Source organism: Adiantum capillus-veneris, unplaced genomic scaffold (genome assembly GCF_014529385.1).
Source record: "Adiantum capillus-veneris isolate H3 unplaced genomic scaffold, ASM1452938v2 Hic_scaffold_296, whole genome shotgun sequence".
Classification (NCBI taxonomy): domain Eukaryota; kingdom Viridiplantae; phylum Streptophyta; class Polypodiopsida; order Polypodiales; family Pteridaceae; genus Adiantum; species Adiantum capillus-veneris.
In genome coordinates this window covers 27016-39076 of record NW_028221417.1, presented here as the reverse complement: position 1 = coordinate 39076, position 12061 = coordinate 27016, and the positions used below count along the sequence as shown (strand labels likewise).

General features: G+C 42.8%; 1 protein-coding gene across 1 annotated transcript; it reads right to left on the bottom strand.

Annotated features, from left to right (window-relative positions):
* Positions 1-6357: 6357 nt before the first annotated feature.
* LOC147417260 (protein NLP9-like) lies at positions 6358-11568 on the bottom strand. The gene is made up of 5 exons (XM_086507754.1): positions 11328-11568; positions 9582-11180; positions 9415-9462; positions 8274-9219; positions 6358-8012 (listed from the first exon to the last, which is right to left on the bottom strand). Exons 2-5 carry the CDS (start codon positions 10812-10814, stop codon positions 6673-6675), a joined length of 3567 nt encoding a protein of 1188 aa, XP_086363880.1. The 5' UTR covers positions 10815-11180; positions 11328-11568; the 3' UTR covers positions 6358-6672.
* Between the last annotated feature and the right edge of the window lie 493 nt (positions 11569-12061).

Here is a 12061-nt window from a genome sequence, read left to right as displayed (position 1 = left end):
CTTAAAGTGGTTGTGGGAACCTTGCCCAAAGCTTGAGGTGATTTTTATGCTTAAAATGACTAAGGTTCTTGAAGTGTTCAATTCAAAGATAAACTCTCAAGAGGCATCAAAGTTTCCATGCTTGATTGACTAAGTGCTTTAGTATTCAATTCAAACCAACTGACTTAAGAAGCACAAAAGACACATATTCAAAAAATTCTCCACATGTGGCCCTCATAATGTGCTTGAATTCTATAGGATAGGCTTTAAAGGGGTCCAATGAGAATTTAGATGCATAAAAATAAATAATTAAGTTCTTTATCTCAAAGAGAAAAAAGAGGACACATGTCCCAAATGATATAATTAAATATTACTATAGAGAGAGAGAGAGAGAGAGAGAGAGAGAGGTGGACCAAGCACGAGAGGGGGGTATACTCTCCCACACACACACACACACACACACACACACACACACACACACATTCTCTCATTGTGTGGAGTGCAAAGTGCAAGAGCTCCATATCCTTCTCCAAGCTTGTTAAGAAGTGGAGAGCCTACACCAACAATCTTGGCCATGGAATGCAAATCCAACCAAGAGCCATGTTTCAATGCTTAAGCTTGCCATCTTCTTCATCTTCATTACTATGCTATTATGTTATGCTAAGCAAGAAGAGTGATGATAAGTGAGGAACTATTTCTTTCTCCTATGAATGATTCTTCTTCCTCTTCCCTACCCTGCTCTCTCCACCTTCGAAGGTGTTTGAGGCCTTGGGAATGAGGCTTGGGATAGTTAATGCTTTTTGCAAATTTTATGTTATGCCCGTGATGCATGAATCTTTCCATCTTCATAGCATCACCAAGGTCACAAGAAACACAAAGATTGTATTTTACCAAGTCTCTCTTGATGGGAGAATCTACGATACAAACGCCTTTTAGAGGGGGGACCGGCTCCAAGTAAATCCGGTCCTCAACTACTGTCACATTCTCTAATACTCTTTCTCTTGCAAAAGTATTGTTCATGCCAAGTTAATTAAGTACTATATTCATGTTGCCACCATCAATTAAGTTCACCCTCTATGTTCTCAAAGTAGCCTCACAAAAATGCTCACACCAATTCGCTTAATTCCGCCATTCTCAAAGTTCATAGGCCATTTCCATTACACCATCTTTTCATGGAGTTAATTTTGATGGTCATCCTATGATTAAAACTTGAAATGTATGTCTTGTATTTTTTTTCTCAACATGAAAGAAGCCTTCAACTTATTTTGCATCTCATTTTTCCTTTTTTTTATATAGAGTGAATCGTATGAACATTATTTGAATAGGAAATGATATTTAGAACATTTTTGTTTCTTTAAATTTATCATTTTTTTTCTCAAGAATGGCATGACTTGGTTGGACATGCTTTCTACTTCATGGTTGCGACCAAACCACAAGAAAATATTAATCACACTAATTAGGCCACGAGGAAAGATTGCCATGCATAAGAAGGAGATTGCCAAGCGTCTTGGGTAGTGGTCGCATGCTACATAGTTATTCCTAAGGATAACTATGTTCTAATATGCCTAAACTCCAAACCACATTGCTATCATGGTCACACAAGGTATTAGCAGCAACGAGATTATCAGGTGTTGAACGTCTCACAATAGTCCATGTGGCTTGTTCTTAGCTTGCTATCAGCTTTTCAACGTAAGGTTGTTGTTGCTTTTGCAAGGGGACATGAATTTAAAGTGCCACATGGGTGTGCTCATCAGCAATCAGAAATTGCAAAAAACAATGTAGTGATGTGTATTAAAGGAAGATATAGTTGAATGTAGCATCATGATCAACAATATTGATAACAACATCACAAGCAACGACAAAAGCTATGATGGAATCTATGTTGCAATGCCACAATGTATGTTGTTTTCATCTTTTTATGGAGTTAATTTTGAATGTTATCCTCTAATTCAAACTTGAAGTGCATGTCTTGCATTTTTTCTCAATGTCAAGACATATTTTGCATCTCATTTTTTCCTATTTTTTATATGGAGTGAAGCCTATGATCATTCTTTGAATATGCAATAATAATTGGAAAATTTTTGTTTCTTAAAATTTTTCTCTTTCGGGGGGGGGGGAGAGAGAGAGAGAGAGAGAGAGAGAGAGAGAGAGAGAGAGAGAGAGAGAGAGATCGTGTCCACATTCAGCTAGAGTGTTGCAAATCTCCTGCACTTTGTGTTGGTTAGACATGTATTCTACTTCATGATTGCAACAAAACCACAAAATTATAATAATCACACTAAGGCCATGAGAAAAGGTTGCCACACATAACAAGGAGAATGTCAAGCGTCTTGGGTAGTGGCCACGTGCTACATAGTTATTCCTAAGGATAACTATGTTCTATTATGCCTAAACCACAAACCAGATTGTTATCCAATTCAGACAAGGTAATAGCAACAACGAGATTTTCATTTTTTGAACGTCTCACAATAGTCCATGTGGAATGTTCTTAGCTTACTATCAGCTTTTCAACGTAACATTGTTGTTGCTTTTGCAAGGGGACATGAATTTATAGTGCCACATGGGTGTGCTCATTAGCAGTCAGAAATTGCAAAACCAAGGTAGTGCTTCCTGTGTATTAAAGGAACATATAGTTGAATGTCGCATCATGATCAACGATATTGATGTCAACATCGCAAGCAACGACGAAAGCTATGATAGAATCTGTGTTACAATGGCATATGTATGTTGTTTTCATCTTTTCGTGGAGTTTTGAACGCCATCCTAAATGCATGTCTTCCATTTTTTCTCAATGTCAAATTTTGCATCTCATTATTCCTAGTTTCTATATGGAGTAAAGCCTATGATCATTCCTTGGATAGGCAATAATAATTGGAAAAATTTGTTTTCTTAAAATTTTGTCTTGGATGGTGTGGCTGAGAGAGAGAGAGAGAGAGAGAGAGAGAGAGAGAGAGAGAGAGAGAGAGAGAGAGAGAGAGAGAGAGAGATCGTGTCCACATTCACTGAGAGTGTCACAAAGCTCATGCACTTTGTGTTGGTTGGACATGTTTTCTACTTCATGGTTGCGATAGGACCACAAAAAAATATTAATCACACTAAGGCCATGAGAAAAGGTTGCCACGCATAAGAAGGAGATTGCCAAGTGTCTTGGGTAGTGGCCGCATGCTACATAGTTATTCCTAAGGATAACTATGTTCTATTATGCATAAACCGCAAACCAGCTCGTCATCATGGTCACAGAAGGTAGTAGCAGCAAGCATCTTGGGTAGTGGCCACATGCTACATAGTTAATCCTAAGGATAACTATGTTCTATATGCCCAAACCGCAAACCAGATCGCTATCATGGTCACACAAGGTAGTAGCAACAACAAGGTTACCAATTTTTTAACGTCTCACAATAGTCCACATGGCCTATTCTTAGCTTGCTATCAACTTTTCAACGTAAGCTTGTTGTTGCTTTTGCAAGGGGACATGAATTTGATGTTCCACTTGGGTGTGCTCATGAGCGATCAAACTTTGCAAAATCAAGGTAGTGCTTCCCGGGTATTAAACGAACATATAGTTAAATACAGCATCATGATCAACGATATTGATGAAAACACCACAAGCAACGATGGAAGCTATGATGGAATCTGTGTTGCAATGGCATAATATATGTTGTTTGCATCTTTTTTGTGGAGTTGATTTTGAACGTCATCCTCTGATTCAAACTTGAAATGCATGCCTTGCATTTTTTCTCAATGTCAAATAAGTGTGCAATACATTTTGCATCTCTTTTTTCCTATTTTCTATATGGAGTAAAGCCTATGATCATTCTTTAAATTGGCAGTAATAATTGGAAATTTTTTGTTTCTTAAAATTTTCCTCTTGGATGGTGTGGCTGAGACAAAGAGAGAGAGAGAGAGAGAGAGAGAGAGAGAGAGAGAGAGAGAGTGTCCACATTCAACAAGAGTGTTGCAAAGCTCATGCACTTTGTGTTGGTTGGACATGTTTTCTATTTCATGGTTGCGAGCGACAGAACCACAAAAAAAATATTAATCACACTAAGGCCAGGAGAAAAGGTTGCCATGTATAAGAAGGAGATTGCCAAGCGTCTTGGGTAGTGGTGGCGTGCTACATATAGTTATTCATAAGGATAACTATGTTCTATTCATGTTTTCTACTTCACGGTTGCGACAAAACCAAAAAATATATTAATCACGCTATGGCCATAAGAAAGGATGGCACGCGCATAAGAAGGAAATTGCCAAGCGTCTTGGGTAGTGGCCATGTGCTACATAGTTATTCCTAAGGATAACTATGTTCTATTATTCCTAAACCGCATATCATGGTCACACAAGGTAGTAGCAGCAAGCGCCTTGGGTAGTGGCCACGTGCTACATAGTTATTCCAAAGAATAACTATGTTCTATTATGCATAAACTGCAAATCGAATCGCTACCATGGTCACACAAGGTAGTAGCAGCAACAAGGTTATTAATTTTTTAACGCCTCACAATAGGTTATGTGGCATGTTCTTAGCTTGCTATCAGCTTTTCAACGTAAGGTGGTTGTTGCTTTTGCAAGGGGACATGAATTTGAAGTGCCATGTGGGTGAGCCCATGAGCATCAAAATTTGCAAAATCAAGGTAGTGTTTCTTGTGTATAAACGAACATATAGTCGAATGTAGCATCATGATCAACGATATTGATGGCCACATCGCAAGCAACGACGGAAGCTATGATGGAATCTGTGTTGCAATGGCATAATGTATGTTGTTTCCATCTTTACATGGAGGTAAATTCAATATGATTAAAATTTGAAATGTATGTCTTCCATTTCTTCTCAAGATCAAAGAACCATTAAAGTTATTTTGCATCTCAGTTTTCCTATGGAGTGAAGCCTATGAACGAAGAGGGTGGGAGTGGAGTGAAGCATAAGGGTGAGAGCAAAAGAGTGTGATCATGCTCCCATCCTAGGGTAAAGGGGCCATCGGCGGGCCATTTAAGGAGTGCAAAGCAGCGCTAGCTCAATCTTGGGTCGTTTCAATACCTGAGAGAGGCGCAAACGGTGCACAGAGGTGACTCCTCAGTGAAATCGATGACGCCGCCAACAATGCAACATAGCATTTGTCTGACAAGGAAGTGTTTTTGTTTTGTTTTGTTTTGTTTTGTTTTGTTTTAGGAGTCGGGTAGGGCACTCCCGACCGCTCTCCTGATACACCAGAAAAGTGCACAAGAAGAACGATGAGGACTATGCACCCTGAATCCTAAGGCAGACGCTTTTGTCACTAGTTTCCTCTGGACTGCGAGAGGCCAAACTTATCTATACTCTTAGAGCCATGACCTATGCCCATGAGAGACCCATTTCGCTAACTTGATATGGGCATGATAGTGACCAAGTACCTTTGTTCAGAGGCCCAGGTACTGCGGGATCTTCCCTTTGGAGTTGCCTCCTCCAGGTAACTTATCGCTCACCCCACTAAACTGCCTTCGTAACCCGACGGTTTTCCCCTAGGAAATGCCATACCCGTTTGGAAGGGCGTCGGCTCACAGGTGGCGTCCGACCAAGAAGTGCACATTTCAATATAAAAAAAACCGTTCTTAAACATTGGAGACGAACGAGCCCCAATAATAGGACAATTTTTAGTAAATCACAAATGGACAAATCAGCAAAATTTCCAGCATATTCTAAATTTTGGCCTTTGAATGGGGGCTTTGGTGACCGTCTCACTACTGGCCCCTTTACCCTAGACTAGAGTGCTATGCAAGCGTGCAGGATTGACATGCAAGCATACAAGAGAGTGTATGAGAGGTAGAACGTCCCCCCGGCCCCCCCCTCGGAGCTCCACATGGATCCTTCAATGAAGCCATGTGAGTCCAAGCATTTTTCGAAAGTGAGCGGTTACAAAAGTAGAAGAAAAAGAAGAAGAGAATTTTAACGTCGTAGGTCTCTCCTAATCATGACCTGGATTTATCCAAATGAGGCATTAGATCTGAGGGACGATGTAGTCATAGAGATCTATTGTTTCATGTCAACCATCTAATAAAAGTACATATACATTCAATCTCTAAGGGAGCTGCAAATAAATCTGACCTATTGCACTTGTGAGAGAAGATCCTCATGGGAGAGCCATGAGATGGACTTTAAGGCTGATCCACAGGCAATTAGCTTTTTTATGATTCCCAATGGCCAGCCTGCAGCAAGGCGGATGAAGCATGGATGCTTGAGCACAAAATATAAACTACCAGGTGTTTGCAAGACTTCTCTATGGCACTCACTTATGAAAGTTCCCTTGGGTGCATCAATCCATTGGTGCAAGGATAATTTGGAAAATCCTAAAATTATACACCCCCCCTTTGTGCCAACAAAAAGGAAAACACAACACATTTGAAATGCAATACAGAATCTTGTCAAGACAAGTTTTTCTCTCTTTCCAGTTATACAACAAGAAGGTACATAGTGTGTAAGACGGAGGCAGAACATGCTTTGCATGAGCCAGACCCTGGATCGATGGGTCTGATGACCAAAATTACCCATGAATTGAAAAATTATCTCCACAATGGGAGCTAGCTTAAAAGTACAAAAAACTGGCTATTTGAAGCACATATCAAGATGTCTAATCCAATCATCTTTCTGTACATAGAAAAGGAAAAGAAGGGAGAAGAGAGCACCAGTATCTACCGGTTGATGGTCAGCCCGCTATCGATTGGCTATGACTCATCTGTGAAATCATTAGAGCTGCCAACATGACTAACATTGCGCACCATCACTTTTATGTGATTACTGCCTGCTGCCCTGAGGATATCAAAACACTCGGCTACATCTGCATCACATGTCAGCATAACCCACTCCCCTTCATCATCCAAATACTTTAAATCAAAGCTATTCAATCTTAACTTGAACCTTTTGCCCACTTCTTCTAGCATATCCAAGTAGCCAGAATTCTGTCCTAATTTAAATCTTACAGTGTCGTCATGGTATGTTGCCTTCACTGTTGTCATTGAAACTTCCTCAACAGCTTGCCTCTCTCTCCCAGAGTTGCCGATGGCACTGAATGATGGTGAACCTGAGTGGCTACCCTGCAAATGTGATGAATAAATTTGAGGAGACGAGCCATCTCCACCAGGTGACCCTTGACCTTCATATGCCTGAGTCTGCAGAGCTGCATCTGCATCTAAACCCGCATCGTACAGCACCTCATCCAGCGGTTCAAGAGGTAGGAAGTCATCCGCTAGAATTGTACTCAAAGCAGACAAGGCATCAGATCGCCCGTGAACCCTAGAATCTACGTTGAAAGTAATTTTACTGTCAGTTACATGTAAATTGTCGCCAGAGCCAACTCTTGTTCGGAACAAGCTACCTTGTGCTTTCCCATCATATGGAGTTGAACTAACCTGCTCACCAGGCTCGACATTTCCTGCACTTTGCCAATCCCATCTAGGGGGGCTTTGAACTAATTTGAGCAATGCATTGTTGCCCGAAACTGGCAGCTCTGCAGGTGTAACAACCGCACTATTCAACGTCGTCCCATGGTTGTCCGGAATGTTGTCCCTCTCAACTAGCGCATTGCATTCTGGGCTCTTCAAAGTGGTCTCACCTTTATCACCATCAAAGAGCTGATCATTTTCTTCTGCACCAAAAGCACGATTATTGATAGTGCTACCGATGCCGTCAGTATCAGAAGTCTCCCTCAGAGGAGGGGAAACAGAATGGACACTCGCCACTGAAGGGATTCGAGGAAAACCAGATGTTTCCACTGGCGAAGTGCACTCTACTGGGTTTTGATTGACAAACATGGGTAATCTGCCCGTAGCTGCCCAAGAAACAGGCCAGCCATCTGTTGGCATCTGCAACCCCTTTACAGAGGCTGCACCTGTAGATGAAAGATCATTTGCAAGAGCACTTAAATTCAGTGCCCCATCAACTCCCTGGACAGAGTTGATAACTCCTTTCAACTTTTCAAGTGATCGGTTCACCTTGTTGATTTTGCGGGACGGCCACCTCGAAATGCCATGTTGACGGCAAATCCTCTTCAGAGTTGTTGGGCATACTGACAAAAGAAACCAGAAATGTCCAAAATTCAGTCACGCGTACCCATAGATGTTCACATCAACACTGATCTAAATACTGAACACAACGGGCAATTATATGTAGCACCAGAGATAAGGTGGAGTAAGTTCATTTGTGTATGTGTAAGTGTTTGAGCAGGCGGGCGGGGGGGGAGGGGGAGGGGGAGGGGGAGGGGGAGGGGGGGGAGGGGGGGCGGGGGGATGATGGGATGTGTGTGTAAACTAATGATAGAATTTCTTACCCCCGATGCTCTTAGCTGCATCTTTCAAACTCCCAGCAAAATATTGTTGCAGAACACTCAAACTGATAGTTCTCTCTGTTGTGCCTCTACGCCTCTCTGACCGTCTTCTGCCACCAAAAGTGCCTGGAAACTGCTTCGTGCTATCATTCAGATGAGATGACAATTGTCCTACGTCCTGCTCTTGAATTGGGATGTTTGAACTTTCTTGCCTAGTCAGCTTTTCAAACCCATCAAGTCCTTGATCAGGTGATGCCTCCCTTTGTTTCTCATCTATGATATTTGGAGAAACATCTTTCTCTACGTGCATTTCAATTTTGGGAGCGTGAGCGTTCCCAACCTGATTGCTACCCTGAGGAGCAAGTGACTGGTTGCTATCGAAGCATTCTCTCTCTGACTCCATTTCGGCATCTGTGACTGTCCTCAAGCTTCGGCAAACACGCTGCATAGTCACAGAAAGTGCATTGAGCAAGTACTGCTGTTCGGCTAGCTCAGTACACGATTGCGGCAAGAAAAACTCGAGGACGTAATCACTTTCACCTGTATTCACACTCCGCAGTCTAATGGCAACAGCAGCCCCTAAATTGAATACGCATGCATAATGCACCAAAGGATAATCTGCTTTGCTGTAGTCCTTGACATCACATGAGAAGAACGGCTGATTTGACACGAAGGCCTTGCCAGGAACACCTTGCTCCTTCTCTAGACAATGCTCTGAGCAAGCTTGCCTAAATCCTTTCACTCCAGAATCATTAAGATAATATGGGCTATCTCCAGTGCATAGCCCAACGTCCCTTGCACCCTGCCTACTGCTCTCTGTGGTGTTGGCATGTGACTTCAAGCGGCAAGGTACCCAAGCTTGCGCCAGCGGCAACTTGTGGGTTTGACATGTAGCCATTAGAACTTCTGCAACCTCTAAATTCACTTGTTGCTGTGATTCTGATCGAACCTACTAACAAAAGCCCAACATGAAGATCGACGAGGTCAAATACTCGAGATATGTGAAGTAGCAGGCAGCACACATTCAAGCTTTACAATGCAGACTATGGCACATATATGACAATTATGAAGTATGCATACATGAGCATGATCCAAGGAAATGAGAAAACAATTGCATCAGCAATCAAAAGATAGTAAAAGCTACCTGTAAAGGAAGACAGCATTGCCTCTCTGCACTGCAAAGATTCACTTCCTGCATGGGCATTATGACTAACTTACAAACCACATAAACCAAACTGCGTCTTGAATCCACTAACAGTAATCAATCATGTTTTGCGGACAGAAACGTGCTAAGAACATGAGCTTTCTTACCTGAAGAGCGAGTGAGAGGCCTTCGATCTCCTCTTTGTACTCTATCTTTTCAAGCATCATAACCAGCTCAATGACAGCCAAGCAAGTCCCTGAGACTCTTTCCAGCACAGGCACAGCAAGAGATCCACGCACGTTGCAGCGCTCTGCATCATCCACCCGCAAGTATTCATCTTTCTGGTAAAGCTGCACATTTGGGGTCCATTCTGGCGCCCTTTTCTGGAAGACCCTTCCAGGAAGTCCTGGCAGCGCCTTCGGGTTACCTTCTTCCGTTGAAAAAATGTACTGAGAGGAAAGCTCCCTGTATGACAATAGGCCACCAATTGGCTGACAAAGGAGAAAAGGCTGTCCAGATGTTACTAAAACAGTATCTTTGCCACTATTCTGAGGTAGCCAAACCTGAACAAGGACATCACCCTTTGATAAGCCCAGGTATCTCTGTAGGGCTTGCTTGATGCGATCATTGAATGAATACATGAGAGGTGGCGGCGAAGTTGAGCTCTCCATAGCGTCGTACCTCCGACTACTTTGCTCATAGGATAAATTGACATGTTGCCTTCTCAGCGACACGCTCACATTGTTTGCATCTACCAGTGCTCTGGCAAAGGACTGCATCTCTGGTCTAGGTTCTGCTACTGCTACAGCCTTTGCTCTCCCTCCATGCCTTGCATTTCTTGCATTGTCACCAGATTTAACCGTGCTTGGAGGCACCCTGGAGGAGTGAAGCATCGACAATGACTCTGGTAGTAAATGCGAGCTTGCGACTGGTGAAGAAATCCCTTGAGAGCTAGGTAAACCCATGGACCCATTCAAAGATTGTTGAACATCACTTAGGCAATCGATGGGTGGCAATGGGCTTATACTGCTCTCTGGATTCACTTGTAAAGGGACACCACTAGGAGTATCAAGGAAGCCTGGGTAAGGGGGGCTGGGGTAAGAAAAAAGAGACATACGTGCCGGAGACAGTGAAGCTGGTGACAAGCTCATGAGATAGGCAGTGCCCAAGTCCAAGCAATTGGTTGATGTCATACTGCCACCATTTGCAGAGTTCAATGCAGACCAGTGTTCTTGAATGGGCTCCGCTACAAGGGCATCAAGATCCATCAAATCATAGAGAATGCTATCTTCTACAGAAAACTTTGTGCCTCCACCAGGCGATGGAGGCATCTCTTGCTTGGCAGAAAACGTTTGTTGGTCAAGCTGGAACTGTTGCTGGTTTGATGTGTTCAAGGCCATCTTGATGGGAATCCCAAAATTTTCGTATGTCAATGGATGCTTAACTGCTCAAGACTGCAGAAACCCCAAACAAGTGTGCCGAATATAGGGGGTGTGAAGCCCTACCATCCACGTTTAAGCATGCTGTGATTAGCAAATGCGGTTAGAGATCTCCATTGACGAAATGATAGCTTCAAATGTTCCTGCTCAAATGCCAATCCGCAACTGTTCTAAAACATTTTGCAACAACAAAATAGCAGTCCTCTTCTTCAATGAGAAACACATTCACTTCTGCATATGCAGCAATGAGGCCGACTGGGGTGCCACCGCCGAAATTAATCTCTCTGCTTGAAAATTTGATGTTGATGACGAGGACATAAGTACAAACTGCAATGTTCAAAAGAACGTTAAAACCAATAGTATCCCTGTTTTTGTCGATGTGCACCACATTTTCAGCATAAAACACCTTCTATCTGCTACAGAAGAAAGATATAACCACGCAGAAAAAAATGGAAGCACCACCCGGATCCATACCTGAGAGGAGGAGGAGGGGCTCATCTTCTTCTCCGCCGCCCGCGGCTTGAAAAGATGAGGAGGAAAAGGTGCTCCTTGGCTTGCATCATACGAGGGAGTGAAGGCGGCGTCTGGATGCCAAAGAGAGAGGGTGGTGTGTGCGCGTGCGGGCGGTGTGTGTACTCTGTGTGTGTGTGTGTGTGTGTGTGTGTGTGTGTGTGTGTGTGTGTTTTTGTGTGTGTGTGTGTGTGTGTGTGTGTGTGTGAGAGAGAGAGAGAGGGGGGGGAGAGAGGCTTCAGCCTTCCGCTTCAGCTGAAACGAAGGGCTGAGAGAGACTCTGCTAATGAGACGAATCTGAAGCCAGAAAGGAATCCCGCTTCCCAGGCATACGGGGCCCGGGATCAAAATTGTACTTTAGAAATTGACGAATAATTACGTGCCAGTAGCTCCCACAAAAGTCAAACTCCTTGGATTTTTTCCCCTAATTTTACTCTCCCCCCTACACACACATAACACAACGGATGACAGCAATTAGCTGATTTTTTTTTTTTAGTAAGCAGAAAATATATTAACTAGTCTTGCTTGGTTGGCTCTTAATTGTGGGAGCTTACTAGGGTCCTCATTTGTACAAACTACTTGTCTATCCATGTACATAAATGGAAGAATTAATTGAATTGCTGACCTGGTAATGACTAGTTCAACTTTTTGTCATGCAACGAGGAAATGATACAAACTACAGACCATGTAGTATAAAA

Coding starts and splice junctions, on each gene's coding strand:
- LOC147417260 (XM_086507754.1), bottom strand. CDS start 10,814: ATGGCCTTGAACACATCAAACCAGCAACAGTTCCAGCTTGACCAACAA. Junction 9,220..9,414: donor AATGCTGTCTTCCTTTACAG/GTAGCTTTTACT, acceptor TTTTGTTAGTAG/GTTCGATCAGAATCACAGCA. Junction 8,013..8,273: donor TGCAGCTAAGAGCATCGGGG/GTAAGAAATTCT, acceptor TTCTTTTGTCAG/TATGCCCAACAACTCTGAAG.